General features: G+C 42.3%; 1 protein-coding gene across 1 annotated transcript in view; it reads right to left on the bottom strand.

Moving 5' to 3' along the window:
- LOC310874475 (SRC kinase signaling inhibitor 1-like) overlaps positions 1 to 20,679 on the bottom strand; it is a 70,643-nt gene that overhangs the window by 29,617 nt on the left and 20,347 nt on the right. The window contains exons 2-3 of the mRNA XM_083787285.1: positions 14,598 to 14,624; positions 877 to 1,078 (exon numbers count right to left, since the gene is read on the bottom strand). Coding sequence (XP_083643411.1) covers positions 877 to 1,078; positions 14,598 to 14,624 — 229 coding nt within the window. The remainder of the gene's footprint in view (positions 1 to 876; positions 1,079 to 14,597; positions 14,625 to 20,679) is intronic.

Raw genomic sequence — 20,679 nt, 5'->3', positions numbered from 1 at the left:
CTTTATAGTCATGTAATCACGGCGGATCTGTCATGTATAATGTATGCCAGCCATTAATTGAAAACACAACATGCATTCATCTTCATAACATTACTAAGCATATACTGTTACGTCACAAACAGTCCTATCCTGAGGGATAGGCTTGAAAAAGGCTTGAAAAAAAGGCTTCACTCTCTAGTTTACAGCTGTTTTCCAGGTTTCACAGGCTCTGCTTTAAATAATATTGGTCTGGGATATTGTCTGGGATAAGTGATAATGTCTTGTAAAACAAATTACTTCCAAGACTACTGTATGCTGGTTGATAATGTAAGCTCCCTACTAATTGACGTAATATAAACTTGTGTGGTGGTGTATGAAGTCCAAATTAATATTATCCTCATTTCTAAATTGTGTTTGGTTTTGCTCCTGTTGTTAGGGGTTACCATTAGCATTCACAAACCAGAACCACTAGACCCCTTTTGGTGCAGTTATGTTTTCAACTGAAGCCAATGTTTTAAACTGAAGCTAATCCCCGTACAAAAAATATGTAAAATGTTGACTATTATGGGTAAGATGCTTTTGCTGTTAATTAATGCCTAATTATTTGTTTCAGGTGCCGTTTGAAAATCATCTTGGGATTTTCTTGACAGGGATGCCAATCATGAAAGCTCCCACTGTAGCTTAAAGCCGATGCTCCATCTGGCGTCGCGTCAGCGTCAACTTCCCTTTTGAATCAATAAAGGGTGCTCCACTGCCAACGTTGCATTGCTCTGCGTTGCATTTGCCCCCGGTTCATTTTTGGAGCTTTGCCGTAACAGATGGTTCCCTGCATCATATCCGAGAGCGGGTCAAAGGTCACAATGTAGGACATGAGATCATAATCTGACATAATCTGACCTGGTGCCCTCAGCTTGGCCTGGTTGGACGAGCGGGCCAGGGGCAGGCTCTGACGGAGCCGGTTCATCCTGTTGAAGCCCAGGGGAACGTCTGCCTCCGACATGGTCTCCAGATTCTCAGCCGATGCAAAGGAAACCCTGCTGGCCTGGTCGGCTAGGGCCGGCTGTGGGGGGCTGGCCCGTGTCACGCGTGGTGTGCGAGCCTGGGAGCCAAAACAATGACAGTGTGAGAGAGACACCGTCAGTTTGAGTCAGGTATGGCACACAGATGAAAACAAGGGAAGATAATGTGACGGTGTTACAACAAGGCACAATCAACGACGGTATAACATCAAAAACAGAATGGAAAAACAAGAAAACTAAATTACACTGAAACTCGTGTAATTAGTGTTGGTAGGGAATTTAATTCTGTGAGTATGCAAATGGAAGCAAACCCCTATACATTTTATCCCATTTGCCATGTCAAAAAAGGGGTAATAAACCCGTGAAGTGCAGACTGCAAAGTGCAAAAGAATGATTTTTTAACAACAGCACTGCTAAGCAACTCACTCAATCTCGACGTTCACAACAAAATAACACGCTGAGTCGCAAAATTAGACTGCTTCGTACGAAACACAACTGGCCTGGCTCAAAACAGCAGACTAAACGCAAGGCGGAGTCAAAATAGCCCAATGGTTGACCTCCCAATAGAGCTGCCAACCTGCACACATTTTGTGTACCAACCACGCAATTCTAGGTGTCTATACGCCTAGAATTGCATGGTTGGTACACAAAATGTGTGCAGGTTGGCAGCTCTGCAATAGTCCAGCTGCTTTAATCATGACAGACAGCCACCGCCGAAGTTGCTTACAAACCCAAAGGTGTACAAACCCAAAAGTAGTATTCTGAGCACTCAGCAGCGATTGCGCTGTGAGGTGCCGAACCGTACAATAGGCAGATGCTGTTGTTCTGTAAAAGCACTGGGAAATGCCAAGGCCCCAAGACGACAAAAGCAAGCTGGCTTCACTAGTTCAACAAAGAGCGGCATCATCCGAGGCAATGCGGCAGAATGCTAATAGCCACAACACACCCCCAGACACCAGCCTGACTGACTCGCCTGTGACGCTCAATGACCACGGATATTTCACCTGTCCAATTTGAGCCACCAGGGAGCTCAAATCGTGAAGAGCCCCTCATTACAGCAATAACAGGAGCCTCTGGAACAGGCTGCTTTTTAATGAATCCTTACTGACAGACATTTTCCAGCCCAGAAACTACAGTAATGAGCTCCCACAGCTTAAAGTATATCACCTTAATACACATCTGTTGGTATTGCCTACCCCGTACGCCAACGCTGTGAGACTATCTGTGATTTGTTGCTGCACAACAACAACCTGACAGAGTACAGGTAAGTACCATATGGTACTTGGCCATGCATTGATGCATATTGTATGTATGGCCGAGTACCATGCCTATTTAGTATTTACATACTAAAACTAGTAACTACCGTCCATACATCAAGCTGTCGAAGGGAAAATGTTGTGTTGTGGGACAAAAAATAGAGGAGCAGAATAGGTTTGGAAAACAAACAATGAAATGTACATGGAGAAAGAAAGCGATAGAGGCTAAAGGCTAATTAATAAGACCACCTCGTTGCCAAACATGTTGTACATTCGTGACCAAATGTCAGTGGACACCGGTTTCTAATTTGTGTTTCTAATTAGTACCCTTTGTTCGGAATGACATTCTATCAAGACAATTGTATGCTTCCGAATGTGTGGCGGAAAGCAATCCCCCGATATTTCTGTCTAACTTAGCACCCACTTTCTCAGTACCGACTGCAGAGGGCCATCTCTTCAGGTGCTCACATAATGAGAGAGGACAAGCATGTCTGCCCCATACCCACTGTTTTTTTATTCTTTATTCTATGCAGTCTGTACATTTACGCCTATGACATATTCACTCCATGCAGGAATGTCCAGTGAACTTCCCCAAAGCCTCTCCCAATGGGCCTCATCCCATTTCATCCTCCCCAAACGTCATATGGCCATCACACCAGTAAGACGCCTGAGGGCGAGAAGCGACAAGCGAGGTCGCGTGCACGCATCCGCCTCGTTGACGGTAGACTGCTGGGCGAGCGCTGGCGCTTTGGCAAGGGGAGTCAGATCAACATGGAATGAATTCTGTACAGGCCATATAAGGAGCATGTCTTGAGTGTACAGGGTTTGATGAGGTCAACATATGGAATGTCAGAACAGGTGACCTCCATACAGTATATGAAGATCTAAGGGTGGTAGCGGGGACATTCTCTTGAGTGTACAGGGTTTGATGAGGGTCTAGGTATAGGTATAGGGCCGGGCCTTCATTTTCGGGCCTGTTGAGAACACTAGTTTCCGCCAGCTGCCGGGCACAGCTGCACTAATAACTTTGGGGCACAGGGGCAGGCCCGTCTAGAGTTTGAATGGACAGGTGGGCCTGTTGAGAACTCTAGTTTCCGCCGGCTGCTGGGCACGGCAGCACTAATAACTTTGGGGCACAGGGGCAGGCCCGTCTAGAGTTTGAAATTTGAATGGATAGGTATAAGTCAAAAGGGAGACATCGAAGAGGAAGGATGGATGGGGAAGGATCAACATATGGAATGTCAGAACAGGTTCTGACATATATTCATATATGGAGATCTAAGGGTTTGAGGTCAGATGTAGAGTTGCTCGCCAATATTGATGGCATCAGCGATCTCCATATGGGCTTAACTGCGACAGCAGGTCGCATTTACTGTATATGGCATCAGGGTCTCCACATCTCCATCCCTGATGATGGCACATGATGTCACGAGACCTGGGCACTATATATGGACCTGGGCACCATATCCGGCTAGCCGGAACAGGCCCGACCCCCTGGGTGCGTTCCTGGGGGTCTGGATGTTCCGGGGACCCCTCGGGGACCGCCACACCGAGTTGCACCACTCACTTCACACGGGTGTGATTTAAAAAAAATATGCACATTTTTCACAGATTTTGCCCCCCTATGTTAAAAGTAATTTTGAAATATTATATTATAAATAAAATAACCCCTTGAAAAGGCTGGATATTAGACAAGTTAGATTGATGACTGTGACATTTATCCTCAACAGTCTTGATTGTTGAGGATAAATGTTGCAAAGGAACTTTTTTCCTTTTTGAAAGATTCACAATACAAAGACTGATTGTCCATTTGAATTCTACTCAGCCACTCATTCAGTCTAAAGATCCACATTTAGCACTGATGTTTGAGCACTGATAGTAGCATCACTGATAGTAGCAGAGTATCTATTCATCAGAAGGCCTATATGAGCAGCCTTTCTTACATGATTGGTCACTTGTTCTAAAACTGGCATTGATGAGTGGCACTGTTCTGCAAAATAATAACATAATTTAACCTTGGACGCCATCCCAAAACAGAGAACACCTGGCTGCATTCCAAAAGCACAAAGCACCACACAAAGATGTGCATCTGCTACTGATGGCAGCCAGTGTTCATGTTCCAGCAACTTTTATTTATTTATTTATGCAGACAAAAACTAATAGAATACGCACATCACTTAGAGGTGCTGGTTTCAAAAGTAACATCATTTGTGTGTGCAGATGTGTGTGCGGGGGCACACTCATCTGCTCCAAATGTTACTATATTGACGACGTTTTGAGCCAATGCTCTTCATATGGTCAAACACTAGATGAAGAATCTGACCAGATGAAGAGCCTTGGCTCGAAACGTTGTCAATAATAAAGTAACATGCAGATGGAGCAGATGAGTGTGCTGGTTCTTTCCTATTTTTCATTTATTTATGCAGAACCGGAACGATTTTTGGTGTTAACAATTTGTTGAATTCAAAAAAATCACACCTGTGTGAACCGAGTGGTGCAACTCCCCTCTCTCCCCCCTCCTGTCTGTCTGTCTCTCTGTCTATTAAGGATATCAATCCGTGTCGCTGAGAACTTTTTTTTCATTATTATTTTGGGTCGGCCTTTCCTTCTTTAGCATACCTAGACCGGATCGCGCATGCGAGCTGCCGTCCACGGGGGTCGGCCTTTCCTTCTTTAGCGTACCTAGACCGGATCGCGCATGCAAGCTGCCGTCCACCTCCCATTATACAGGCAGACTAAAAGCTGAATAACTCCTAATCTACAGAGCTCTCCATGGTTTGGTCAATTAGCGCGATGTTCGGAGGTCTTTGCTGATTATCTGGTGGTCTAGATGTAAACATTGGTGCTTTCTAGAGCAAGGATGGCTATATTTTAGCTCGCTAGCATTGACGCTATTTATTTAGCACAAGATGTGAGGCACGCATTGTGCAGGCACGCGCATTGTACACACACGCGCGGATATTGCTGGGCATTGCTGGCTTCACGCATGCGCACACCACTCGTGCTCATGATACATGATACATGATACACACGGATATTGCTGGCTGGTTGTAGGAGTGGTTGCACCACTCAAAAATATTGGTATGGGCAATTCAATAGTCCCTTAACATTGGTATTAAGAGTCAAAGACATGTCCCTACAGTGTCCCTACCCAAACCAACGCCAATAGTTAAATGTCAGTAGGCCTATATGTCGCAGAGTTAAAATGTACTTTTTCAAGGTAGGTCCATCCAAGATGAAGGTAAAACACTAGCATTACTATGAAAGAATAAAATAAACTATATGCAAAACATGTGATACTGATATTTATACATCAAAGGGATAAACCAAAATGTCTTGGTTCCAGTGTCTTGCACAACAGCTACCAAAGTATAAACAGAATGACAGCTTCTGGGGTGCAGGTGCATGTTATGTAAGCAACAAAGAACATTAGCACACATAATTTCCATTTTAGTTTGACTTAACTCGACGTTTAATGTCAAGTTTAGCACAACTGATCAACCCCTAGATCTCCATATGGAGCTGGCCTGTTCTAACATCACAATGATGTGCTGACATCTGCATAGACTCCATATTTGGGCATGCCTGACAAAGAACTCTATATATGGGCATAAAAGGGACATAGACATAATAACTGGGTGGTGGGGCATTCATTTCCAACTTGCATCGTTCCAAGCAGGCCAGTGCCCAACGGGCACCGCTCTAGTTGTATTAATTGTTTGAAGTGAAACGCTATTTCCACCTGTCCATGGGAGGCTTTTAAAGCAAACAAAATCAGAAGCCTGTATCCTCAGGGATCCCTTCCACCCCTTTTCCCCATGGAATAGGCATGCTGGGGTTTAACTGGTTAAGTCTGTGACTGTCAACTCAACTTTGGCTCAGTAGGATTTTCTTTGTTCTTTTTCTTTTACAACACTCTTTGGGCCCTCTTATATAACCATTGAATTGTTTTGATATCATTAGATATACAAGGACTAGCTCTGTTGGATAAATTGACTGCAGGCTTGTGTCGAATGCATCTGGGTGTCAGGAGAAACCTCAGAAGACCTCTCCTAGGGAACAGCACCAATTAGACTGAACTCATCAAAGAAACTAGCAGTCACATTAATGTCTAGACTAGAGCTATTACTGTCCAAACTGTCAGTGCAGAAGAGTGAAGTCCAAGATTTTACAACATAAGTAATATCTTTGAAATATGAAAACATCATAACAAGGCAGTTAGTTATGCCTCCCTCGTCTTAAATGCTAGTTTCAATCATGTTTCCCCTTACCTCTATTTCAGGCATATTGTGTTAAAATACCAGTCTTTAACCCACTTGTTACTGAGATCAGTATCAGTATCAGGGCTCCATAAAGCGTTTTAGTTCATTATCCACTGTGCTTTTTCGTCTTAAAGAATCCCTAAACCAAACATCAGCATATCGCTCTCAAATCAACTCTTAAGCACCGATTGGCTGGCAGGACAAAACCACATTTTAACCAGCCAATAAACAGGGTCTTGTTTTTGATTGATAAGACAGCTGTGCACAGCTGTGCCAGGCCTTCCCAACTGTCACAACCTCCATGGATATAATCCCACCACAGCCATGGCATTCCATTCCATTGAGAAGAACACAAAGTAATTTCTCACAGTTTTTTTCAAAATGCTCAACTCAGCTACAGAAGCCATTTTGAATACCAATATTCAATTGATATTTTATTATAGTGTAAACCTTCTTGAACCAGCCAACCAAGGAGCCAGCACATTCTCATGTCATCTGTAGGTTACCATACAAAAGGCACCACTTGCTCAATGATCAAACATTGCGCGGACGAAAGCTGGGCGGGGAGGGTGATTTTGGTCATTGCATGTAATCCTACGGGCTGGGGTATCACCCGTCAGCAGGGAGTGTTGGGCTGACTGAGGGCTCCCCACTGGCAGGTGAGTCAGTAGGATCCGACAGCAGTGATGACACAGAAATGTGGAGGAATCAATTGGCATAACAACTAAAGAAACAAATTTGGCTACCGGTACTTTAAATTAAAAAAAAGGAAGGAACTGTGATTTAAAATACATTTGTAAGCTCGGCCTCAGGTCTTAATGGGGTTAAGGTATAATACTTTTTAGTACTAGGTCAGGTTCAAGGAGGATTACCCTCTGAAAGCAGACGCCTGTGGGAGTAGTGACAGCCTGACAGGACACAGATGGCATTCATTTGTGAGCAGTCCAATGGGTCTTGTGCTGTTATCCACAACATCAACACAGGAGCAGGTGTTGCAGGTTGGTTGCCTTGCTAAAGGGCAATTTGATTGTGACCAGTTGATGGAGAGCATGCATTTCTTATTCACTCGCATGGCCAAAGGTTCCATGCTGAAACACAGATCGGTGCAGTTAAAACACGAATCGGCCAGTTATAGCACCAGTTGATAGTTGATGTGTACATTTTAAAATGGCATTCATTCCTCGGCCTAGTGGGAATGTGCATGAAAGAATTGCACTCTGCGTTCATGATTTGACGGACAGGTCCGTGTTGATCACAAAACTATAGAGATGGTGTATACCGATTTGAGTAATATAAAGAAATGTGTTTAGCAAAAACCGGCCTCATGGTGGAGCTATTACAGGGCCGTTGTGGAAAAGTTGCGGCAGAGGTTCGTCGTTGGCATCCAGGGAGTGTGTGTGCACAGTTTGGGATGGGCCGGGCCAATGGTGCCGGAGATTAGCTGTATGCAGAGTAGCAGACGGACGGACACAAGGACACACGGACACACGGATGGAGTGCAAACCATACTCTCTCCCCATGCCTTCGGCCTGGTGGAGACAAAGATGTCTGAAGTTAACGCTTGCTATGAGATTCAATGTTTGACCTTCAAATCTACTAGCAATAACACATTTACTGTACAATATGATTTGACGAGGGCAGACTATGCCATTTGAAATGATAGACAGCACAACAATCAAAAGTCTTGCGAGTGCAGTTTCAGCATTTTGTAAATACAGATACAGACTAGAAAAGTGTGCTCCTCTGTGCAAAGGTCTCTACCAGGCCGAGTTGCCTACACAAACATTGGAAGGCAGTTATAGACAATTGGAACGGAATATGAGAAATCTGTATGAACTTCTGTATTTAGAAGGAAATGGTTTTAAATGAAAACCTGTAAATAACATGTTACACCAAGGTTACCCCTATGGTTGTAACAAGGCAGAAATGGTCGTGACCTATATTTATTTTTGGGGACTTTACGACCTACAGTTATAGCACAAAACTCAGGCATAATCTCCACCTCCTGGCCGTTCCGGCCTGGCGGGGACAAATATTCAGGGAAAGGAATTTTAACATGGTCATTGTTTTTCTCTCTCGTTAGAGAGAGTGCACCCCTATTCATTTGTAGCCTTCTAAGCAGACCTTGTTGTCTTGGTAGATCGGATTTAAGAGCCACTCTGGGATTTTTGCCACGTACCGGAGCATAACGCCACTCGGCAAGGGGGAATATTGCGGGCAACCTAAGCCTTTTAGTGGCAGAAAACACTCTCGCCATTCTTTGACTCGGATTGGGGAATAGTGATTTTCTAGCCAACACCATATCAACCGCCAAACAGCACAAGGGCAACAAAAGCGTCCGTCTGAATAGTTCAGTGTTGAGCTAGCTCAATGGGAGAGAGGAATATCCCTCTGTACCGAGAATGCCCAGGTCACAGGATTTGTGTATGTGCATGCGTGTGTGTGTGTGTGCATGCATGTGTGTGTGCATGCGTGTGTGTGTACGCGTGCGTGCGTTGCAGCACATGAGCTCCATTCAAAGGCTTCCAGGCCCCCTGAAGTGATGCAAATCCATTCTGAAAGATGTTTGTTTGTGCATGTTTACAGTTTAATTTTGACCTTTATCTTCAGCCAGACACCCTTTCCTCTTTAAGAAAGGTGAATAAAGTATTGCATCATTAATTGCATATTGGCTGCCCATTTTTACAATACAGTTTGAAGGCCCAATAAAACACACCATTGCTAATGAGAGAACGCACTGTACATGTAGATTCAAGTTGAACTTCAAAAGAAAAATTACTCATTACATTGGATACTGTAGTTCCCATACTTTTTGCATGTAAACAAGTACAATTACAATTTAGGCATTTGACACTCTTATTCACAGTGAGTTACAAAGTGCAAGATCAGAGTATACATGTGTATGGCATGAACCCCAGTCAACAAGCAATGGTAAATCGTCAAGTAAATAGACAAATAAAACAATGAAGTGCTACAAACAAAGTAACTATAGGATACCAAGTAAATATCAAATACTGTAGCAACTGTGTAAACAATGGCTAGGATGACTAAAAGACATGCATGCTGCATCGTACCAGAATAATTATCTCCTCTGCGTATCATCCACAGCCCACATCCACAGATTACACTGTGGTTTTTCCAGATACTTCCATTTTGGAAGCCATCCCGACTCCATAATCAATCTACATGCCAAACGTGTAGACACCAGTCACTAAGCTATGTTACATCTTATACCCCAATGTCCTTCAATTGGCCCAGTGAACTGAACAAATCCGATCTCTTCTCGATCTTTAGATGCATTCGTATTTCCCATGGAAACGAAGGCCACTTCTGCATGGCCTAAGCCCATGGTCTGCACATAAAGAACACTCTCCCTCATTCACCACTGGGCCGGAGCGGGGAGACAATAAGACCTGATTACTTTTGCCACTCCAGACAGACAAGAGTGGCAAGAGTTGCCAAATGGGGGCATTAATACTTGCATTAGTCAGGCGGGGAACTACAAGAGGGAGAGATTTATGCCGTCCTCTGCTCCATTATTATTGACACTGTCACTGGGCAGCAGCAGGAAAAGGCCTACTGTGTGTGGACTGTTCTCTCCATGGCGTACAGTTTGAACAAGCAGACAATGTCAATGTGAGTGGAAGTCCATGAATGTGTGCATGTGTCCAAGCATGTCCAATGTGTGGATTTACAGTTTTCACGGCCACTGCAGTGCAAATTCAGTGAGTGTATTCAGCTACACCCTCAAGATGTTTGTATGCTAATCTACAATGGGTTGGCAATGCATGTGCACAACCCATGTGTGTGTGTGCGTGCGTGTGCGCACATTTAGAGAGGAAGCCAACAACTGGAACATCAAAGACACACACACACACACACACACACACACACACACACACACACACACACACACACACACACACACACACACACACACACAGAGAGAGAGAGCTAGCTGCAGGGTTTTCTATTGCATCAGAAGAGGAGGCGAAACTCCTGGCCCCTAGCTTGAGAGGAGCGGAGAGCAATAACCCAACGGTGGGAGCTACAGGCCAGCAGCGAACAAGCACATTCAATAAAGCCTGTGCATGTGCGTGTGTGTGCTTGTGTACATGCACATACAAGTACATGTGTGACCCCAATGAACCACAAGTAAGACGCGCGAACGCGTACGTACTTTTCTTATTTTTTTAAGTTTTGTTTTGTGTGTGTGTGTGTGTGTGTGTGTGTGTGTGTGTGTGTGTGTGTGTGTGTGTGTGTGTGTGTGTGTGTGTGTGTGTGTTTTTGTGTGTGATACAGCTGCGCCCTCCGGTGACGGGCGGGTGGTGTGACACACAGACAGACAGACAGACAGTTCTGCCTGTGTTACATAGTAATGGCTCATTGCATTCGCAATCATTGCGTTGGCAATCATTGCGTTCGCAATCACCAATGGGCTTTCAGTTAGGAACTGCTTGGTATGGAAGAAGGGGGGTGGAGGAGTATATGACATTAATCATACTCCATTTCCTGTCCTCACCTCCTATTACTCATTAATTAATGTATAATACAGCATATCTAATTATTATTATTTTAAATTAAGTTACAAAGCAGCATTGCTCTCAAATATTTGAGTAAACTCTACATTCACTGTGTCAGCAATAGGGATGAGAGATTTCAGAATAGCAAGTAATTTTCTCATTAAGATTCTGTTGGCTCACTATAAGCGCTTATGCTAGCATAAACTCAACTATAAATTATAATCTCCTGGCCCTGCCTTCAATGGGTCACAATAAATGCAGGGGTCAAAACCCTCAGACTCGTTTTGGAGTCCTGCATGACAAACCCAAATCCAGACTGTTAATTGAACTCTGAGGGTCAAATATACTGCACTGAGCCAATAGCGATTAGCACGTCATTTCAGACGTGCATTCTGCACCTATATATATACAGTAGAAACATTCATGCTAGTGCACCATACTGGAAATGCAGTTTGCTTATCGTTTTGTATACACCTTGAGTCACCCCTTCACCTTCCTTCACCCCTCTCCTTTGCAGAAGGAGATATTGCAGCAAGGAGACACATGATATTTCCAATATGTCTCTAAGACGTGCCGAGATAATCAAGAAATGATCAAAGCGTAGCCTTGAACATCCTACACACGGTTTCTGTTCCATTCAGCTCTAGCCTCTACGATCTGGCATCTGTATTCTCATAACTCATTTACCGCCGATATCACCTTTTGACGCCTTCTAGTTCAAACGCCCTCTGCGCCGAGTTCACCTTTTAATATTATTTTAATATAAATTGATTACAGTTGTGTTCCCTACGCGTTCGTAATACTTCGGGTGCAATGGAAAAAAATAATAATGGAAATGAAAATTCCGCTGGCTTATGCTGTCTATGGGAACGCCGTTTTTAGAATCGTAATATCTTGGATTCTTCTTTTTGGCTCAAAAGAAGCTCATTTTCTCAATATGATCCCAGATTACAAAAAAAGCAATACAATTTGCAATGTTGTCAAGTCATGCCTGTTGAAGATGAATGTTCTGTTCTGACGCACACCACTGTTATTTTTGGGATTCCAATTATTTAATTGACTTGATGTTAAATATGTGTGTGATCCATTTACAGGGTCTAAAAAATTATCAGTGGATTTCAACCCTTTTCATATCAAGGTTCATATTGGAGCCACAGACCACCATTTGATGAGATTTAGCCTCTCAGACCTACAACTAAAGACTATTTTGTAGTCGTTGGATACGATTTTGTCCACAATTCCATGCTGTATTAATGTACAGCCACCTAATGAGGTAACACCGGTATTGTACATACGCCATACGTTTTTATAAACACATTTTCGGAAACAGAAAACCTACAATTATTGTTCAAGTCATCTGTAATTCAAATCATGGAATTACCTGGAGAGGCCACGCCATGCAGCGCCGTGAGAATTTTGTTCTCCGACTTCTCCAGTTCCTTCAACCCCATCCATCCACTCTGTCTAGCTATATGAAGCTCTCAGGGATGCAGGTGGACCACGGTGTGGTGACCTGGATTACAAACTACCTCACCAGCAGACCAAAGAAGTACGCGAGACTGCAGGGCAGCCGGTCAGATGTTCTGGTGAGCAACACTGCCGCTCCCCAAGTAACCATGCTGTCTGTCACCTCTCCTGTCCATCCTCTACACCTCTGAGTTCCGCTTTAACTTGTGTACGTAGTACGTACCTACTGATTTTCTCCAATGACTGATGAGTCTGGTCAGGTACGGATAGAAACGGCAACTGGTTGGTGGAAGCATACAACCACATTGATGTATTTCTAGTGTGTTTTTGAGTGGTGCAACCACTCCAAGGAACAGCAATGTCCGTGTCTATGTGTCCGCCCGCCTATGTGACGTTAATGAGCACCAGTATATGACTATGAGTACCAGTAGGGGCGCTGTTGTGCCAGAAACAGAGAGAGGGATAGTGCTGCACTCAGTGCACTGTTGCCTGCTAATGAAGGAGAGAGAGAGAGGGGGGGGGGGGGGGGGGGAGTTGCACCACTCAGTTCACATTTTGTTTTACGTCTAGTCGTCTACCCTTACCTCTGCGGCCTCTACTTGTTGCCAAATTTTCCTCCAGGGACCAATAAATGTTTATCTCAGCTCTTAAAGGGGGTGTTATTATTATTATTTTTTTGTCTGTTTTTTTGTTAAATAGCTCTATATTCCCAAGTGTGTCCCAAGTAATTGTTGCCATATGGAGTGTTTGTTCAGTAACAGGGGTCTCCCCATCTACCCAGCTCTTTGATAAACAGAAAGTACATTTTAACTCGGGTCTGGATATTTCATCCAAAACTCATACAGTGAATAAAAATTTGCAGACAAAATTGGAAGTTGATGAATATGAGACGGAAGCTGCTGAGACGGAGAAGACCTCTGTAACTGAAAAGATGCTATATGCTGTAGCAATGATTACTATCAGAATATAGACCAACTCAAAAATATCACTTACTGTACAATAAGTGGTGGTGGATAGTAAGTCCATTTACTTGAGTACTGTACTTATGTTATACAGCATTTCAGTGTACAATGGTGCCATGCAAAAATAGTGAAAATAGGAGCTCTACCAGCTCGCAACACGTCTCATCATGACAGCTTGTGAGCTTGTATATCGGAGCTTGTTGATCTGCTATTTTCACTGTTTAAAAAAAAACATAGTTCATTAATCATAATCAAGGCAAAAACTTGAAAAAACAAGCGATAACTGACTTTGAAGTCATAACGCCCAGCCCTATCTCACATGGATTGTTTAATAAACATACTCCTCACACGACATGCAAGTGTGATAATCAAATAAAATTCAGTTATTATTGCCTAAATGTCTCCTCTATTCCCCCAAGGACAGTTTCTATCGAATATCATTATCGAATTAGCCTAATTACCTAGGTGTAACTGCAATGAGGGCTTCAAGCTGTGAATGTACAATTACTTGAGAGGAGATTTCCCATTCACAACCAATACGGATAAACAAAAATACACCCACACTAATTGATTACTTAGATTGAATCAGCAACGTTTCAACATTACGTTACCATCATCCACAATCACTGTTGCATTGGTCATTGCACACGGTACCACGCCGGAGCACACGCACGCACATGCATCGATTACAAACAACCCTTAATTTCACACCTCAACAAACTTTACAAAGGCTGCTGAGTATCACACCAGCGTACATTAACGAGTCTAGGTGCATATCATGTGACCTGTAGTGTAGGTGTTAAGTGACACGTGCGTGGCGTCTTTAAAAATAGCGTCCCACCAAAATAAAATCAGCAGTGCAACACTGTCCAGAGTGTCTGCAACCAATAAAGTACTGCAAATGTTGTTGTTTTTTCAGACAGCATTTGCAAAGTCAGGGTAGCTGCCCAGATTCAATCCAACCGCATTGAAGATTTGAGCCAAAGCTAAAACAATATTTCAATGAATAGAGAAGGCAAGCAGGCATGCACAAACACAATGAAAAGTTATCTTATTACAGACCAAGACACACAGATTCATGCTAAATTACAGATTCATGCTAAATCACAAACACAATGTTAAAACCAACCTTGAAACTCCAGTAGTTTGGTTGTTGCTGGGAGGAAGAAAAGAAAGAAAGAAAGAAAGAAAGAAAGAAAGAAAGAAAGAAAGAAAGAAAGAAAGAAAGAAAGAAAGAAAGAAAGACATTAGACATTTCCCCCTTAATTAACTTTGACAACTGTCGTGATACACCTGTCAGGAGAAGGATGGGTGGAAGGAGAAAAGCAGGACAGAGGAGTGAGGAAGGGCGAAATTGAGGTGTAAACAATCTCTCAAAGCTCCCTACCGAACAGGCACTCAAGTCTCCTGCTGGCTTCCCACCCGCAAACACAGCCAATTATGTTCGATGGAGCGGCCAGCCGAGCTGGAGGCCGCTTACAGTAATCGAACCACAGTGCTCACAGTGGTAGGCAGGTCATTTACCACTGCACGACCCGGACACCCCATGAATAACAGGTTCAAAGGTTGCGTACAGAAGTTAAAAGCGTTAAAAACGTTAGGTTTTCCCAATATATATATGTAATACCACTACACATCTACACATGGTAAGACTTTTTCCCATCTTTTTTTGTCCATCGGGGCTCACTCAAAAAATGATAGGCTAATTATTGTGATGATAGTCAGATTAACTTCCGTTGTCCTTCATTGCTATCATAATCGGCTTTTAATAGCTTGAAATGGCTTCTCAGTAATTAATCAAATATTTACAGTGACTATACACACACGCTAATGACGATGCTGACCCTGAGAGGTCCCAGATCCTACCCAAGGCTCTCCTATATGCACACTCTGGGCCTGATTCTTCAACGCGCTTCCGCTTATATATTGACGTGACGCTAGCGGAAAGGCATTTACGTGGATTTCCCACATTAATTTGGAATTCATGGAAATGGCCGTGAACTTGACGCTGACTTTGGTTGATCGGCAACTCCGCTAAATCCTCCGCCACCTCTTTAGGTGGCGGAGAAATTTGCGGAAGCATACACTTGCATATATAGATTTATTCAGAAGGCTTTAGTCTTCATGCTGAATCAATAAATAGTCCCCAAATCTCAGATAAAATATGTAGGCATGTGTCCCCAACATATTGGTCGATCAGCACATAAAAAAACGATATATATATATATATAATATATATATATATATAAAAGCCGAGTGCACTTGTATGCCTAAATGCATATGCATTCTAGAGGCAAGTTAGCCTATAGAGTCCCATAAGGAAACTGCCCCTGCAAGCCCCGACACCTTTTTATTTATTTATTAGGATATTTATATAGCATGCCATGCGCGATTGCGCTGCTCACTTGACAGCCTTCTCTAGGCTACTCGCAGTGCAAGCGTTGTGAGCTTGTAGATCGGCTCTCGCGCATGTTAAAAAACAAACTCACAATTATAATAAGAACATAGGCCTACACTTATCTGCATTTTGCACTGTACGAATCTAACGTTGTTTAGTGTGTGTTAGTGACTGTATTGTTTAGTGAGTCAGTTCTCTTGACTGTCGGTGTGTGTGTGTGTGTGTGTGTGTGTGTGTGTGTGTGTGTGTGTGTGTGTGTGTGGCGGACAGCAGCATGCTGCCGCTGAACCGAGTCCAATCTGGGTGAAATTTACATTGGAAAATTAATATAACGGCGCGGTGAGCCCGGCCAGGACAGAACACGGCCCGGCCCGACTGACATTCTGGTTCACAGACATGCCGGTCTGACAGACAGACAGCAGTCACGAGGGCTAATTAGCCCTATAAATCCACATTATGGCATCAGCGCGTGCAATTTGGCCAGTCAGTTTTAAGCCAGCTCACCGTAATTCATTATAATATGGGCAACGTTGTAGCTGTGTAGGCTGTAGGCTACTACATTGATCTCATCATGAGATCAATCAAGTTTGCCAAGTGTCCCGACTCCCGCGAATCATTTTAATATGAGGACATCATGAAATGAACCATGCACTTACATCTGACAAAGAGGATATAGGCTACCCGCTGTATATGGTTGAAATTCTAAATAGCTATGCCTACATGTCCATGCTCAGAACAAATCCATTCTCCACTATATGCATTCAGACAGCTGACAGTGAGATGATATTAATCTATTCCCCGAATGAATCAATGCAGCTCTGATTAAAAAAAAGTATCGGATATCTCTTTACTTTTGCAGGGCGCCTTTCTTTTTTTATAACCCTGCAGTGCATTCATCCTGTCAAAATTAACTACTCTACAAGCTCATCGCGCTGTTGTATAGAATTGAAATCCTCTGTGCAGGCTATGATGACGTATTTCGAGATTTCCTGTTGCCCTTATATGGTGTAGAATGGGCGTGGATGTTCCAACTAACCAGGCGACACCAGGCGAATCGCTTGGGAAAAATGCGGAAAGGATACACTCGGCGATCCGCACAAATGAAGTGATTACACCAGCTTCCCTGAATAACACGTCCTCTCAACGTAGGATGATCGGACGGATAAATACGATATCCGTTTCCGCCACCGTTACACTCTGGCGCATTTCGTTTTTGAAGAATCAGGCCCATTGTCTGCAGGCTCATGCCCAGGAGTAGAATATAAGCGCTACACAAATGCAGGATTAAGTAGGTCGCCACTTTGAACCCTGTTAAACGACAGGGCTCTATGGATGGCAATAGTGGTCGGCCCGGCCTGTCCATCCGACCGACCGTCCATACAATACACTGTATCATATAATATAACTACAAACTACAAAAGGCCAGAACTGCATGGGTTCACCGAAAACAGCTGTAAGACTATGATATTCATTTGAAAAAAGTATGTTAGTACAATGAAAAGTACATTTGAGTGCAACTATTACACTTTTTATTGACAATAGCTATGCAATAAATGACTTGGGACCTGGGAGCAGTCGCGCACGTACAGTTCAGGGGAACAGATCAGCTGTTCCATGATGCCCACATTATCTACTTTGTGAGGCTAAAAATGCCCGTGCTGCTCTAGTGTCCTCTCCTCCTTCTGCTGTCAACTATGTGACTTTGAATTGACAAAAAAGAAGAAGTTCTCTATCACTGTTGCCATGTAATAACACCTACCACTCACTACTTCTTGAATTAACTTGCTCTGTACAACAGGTTACTATAAGATGACGGTGATTATAGCTATTGAATATTGTTAGGACTGTTTGTGTTGCAATTTACAATTTAGGATCAGACACTCTTAATCCAGAGCGATTTACATTAACAAAAAGCATCACATACATAAAAAGTGTAACTGTAGTGTTGCTACATATAATATATATAATATAATATAATATAATATAATATACTAATATACTAATATACTACTAACTGTAGTTTCTATAAGTCGGGCCTATTGTCTTATCCACCTATCATCGGTCTACTCTGTTCCTCCACTGTCTACTCTGGTTACAGTTACACCCACATGCATTCCACCTAATCACTCATCATCCACCACTAACAGTCTACTCAGTACTCAGATGTTGCCCGTTTGCCTAATTAGCCTTGAAGCATATGAATGCACGCACGTGTGCATGTGCACTGCACGCACATACGCACGCACACACACACACACACACGCACCCAAAGAAACATATGACATATAATACACACATTCATACCTGTTCAATTTACTGCACTAGACCAGTGTCTCTCAACCTTTTTTGTCCCGGGGCACACTTTTCATAGCCTAAAAATCTCGGGGCACACCTAGATATATGGTGTGTGTATATACTGTATATATAATATATGATATATATATATATATATATATATATATATGAACCCAATATACTTTTAAAAACACACATGACAGCACTCGTCAAATTACTTTAAAGAGAAAGAAAAGGACAGAGACAGTGCCTCAGTTTCACCAATTTATTTTTGAAAACTCATACAAAATGTAGCACACACATGTTCAATTTGTCAATGCAGGTGTAACCCAGGGTTAAATGATGCAAACATTATTAATCGGTATCATTAAAATAATTTATTCAGTGACAAATAAATAGGATAACATATTTAAAAGTGACTTAAGTATGTGATGAAACAAACCAACATAATCTAAACCCAGTGTCGGCACAATAACTGAACTGGCATTGCAGGGGTTAATTTATGTGACTCCAAGATAATGGAGTGGTTGGAGCAGAAGTCACTCTAAACATGGGGAGTTTTGTAAGCCAATGAGAATTCTGCTTGCTGTGAGTTGGCTGAGTTAGCCAATCAGGCAGCTGGTTGTTTCCTTCTAGACAAGGAAGTGGAGGGACATGTTTGTTTTTCTGCTGTGTCAGCCAGAGAGCTGCTGTGGATTGTATTATTGAAAACATTTCATTCTAAAAAAGATTAAGAGATATTTGATTGAGAAATCACTTTGATTGAACAGAATCAGAAGGTTTATGAAGAAAGACACTTTTAGAGAAAAAAATACAAAAAACGTTTTTTCTCCCACTGTGAACACAGTGAAAAAACGATCTTTTTACTTTCTTTTCCATTTACTGCAAGAGCAGTCCAGCATTGTTCTTTGAGGCATCCCCCTTGGTAAGGCTCCATTTTAAATAAGTTGCCACCAGTAAATAATTTAAAAGCATGGTATTATAAGAAATGATAATCATTGAGTTGTGTGTTTACTGTAATGGTTTCACTTTGATAAGGTGAACAGTAATTGAATAAGCTACATGTGGTTGGTTATACTTTCAGTTTAATCACAACATACAGTATTATTGTTGAGAACATGAAGACAAAGGGACATTTTACATGGTGTTATTTTGAGTAAGACTGCTAATGAGTCTTCTGGCTTTGTTTTCAAGGCCGGGTTTTTTTGTTGTATTGGAGTTGAATTGTTAGTTGGATCCTGGATTCGTCTGCAGCCTGCTCATCCTTCCTGGATTCCTACAGCAGCATGCAGACTGGCGAGCTACCCATGAAACCCACCTGAACCTGAAAGAAGGAGAAATAGTTGTGCCTTGAAGTGTGCCTTGTCTACAGTGGTGGTAGGACAAGTGCTGTTGCATCGCTCATCTTTTCACACTGAAAGACTAAACTATTGAGATACAGCAGCAAGTGGTACACTAACCACACAAACTGAACTGAGTATTCGAGTTGTTGCCAGCAGAACGAACTGAAAGATACAAAAAAGAACGAAAACAGAAGATTAATTGTTTTTTTGATTGGGTGTTCAATTGATTTTTGATTTGTTTCATTTTGAATGTTTACATTGTTTAGAGACTGATATCCCGTTGGTGTTTAACATTTGGAATTTAATTCAGAGTTTCATTTTTCTTTTCATTAAGGTCTGGTCACACTTTTGTTTTTTCTGGTATTTAAAGGGTTTCAGGTTGATAAAAAATTATATAGTTAAATAAATAAAATAGGAGCCTGGTTCCATAGTGAGTAGTAGTTACCTAACATTAGCTCTAACATTTCAACAACAAAACAAAACAAACTAGGACATTAACAGGTCAGCACAAAATATCTAACAAACCGAAATAATTAGCTACAGCTTAGTGGAACCAGAGGAAGTAAAATATAGAGTGTCGAGTGTTGATAAAAACTAATTTGAACATTCAGGTTTTTATTTTTTTATTTTCTTCATACATTATTATTTTTGGGTAAATTTGGCAATTTGTTATGCAATAAAATAAAACTAAAAGGTATTGAGAAACAAACAGAAAAAAAACTATTCTTACCTTTGAAATTTAAATGAGTCTTGATGTGCTTCATTCTGTTGTACAAACAGCAACCATCTCCCTCAACGAAAATCTAGAATCTTCTGTTTATCTAGCCCATGCATCCTTTGATCCTCTAGCTTCCAACGAGACACGGGTTACAGATAATTTATGGCGAGCTAGCCAGGAGGGAGATCGTGTTTGTACAGAGAGTGATTGCACCACACTAAACCACAAAATAGATAAACGTCCCCTCAAACCTTTAAAATGGATGTAGTAAAAGCAGAAAACGTAAACGTCCCTAACTCTGTCATTATTAATGGCACGACCCAGCCTAATCTGAGCAAAGAGCTTGAGGAAAAGTTAGTGACTTATGGTCGTATTAGACGCCACTTGATTATTGATGATACAGTTTCCAAATTTCACGGCCATGTGATTATTGAATTTGATGAAAGCTCCGCCATGC

Source organism: Protomyctophum parallelum (genome assembly GCF_964188405.1).
Source record: "Protomyctophum parallelum genome assembly, chromosome: 17".
NCBI classification, from domain to species: domain Eukaryota; kingdom Metazoa; phylum Chordata; class Actinopteri; order Myctophiformes; family Myctophidae; genus Protomyctophum; species Protomyctophum parallelum.
The sequence above is the reverse complement of the archived record's forward strand: the minus strand, read 5'-3'. Positions and strand labels throughout refer to the sequence as shown.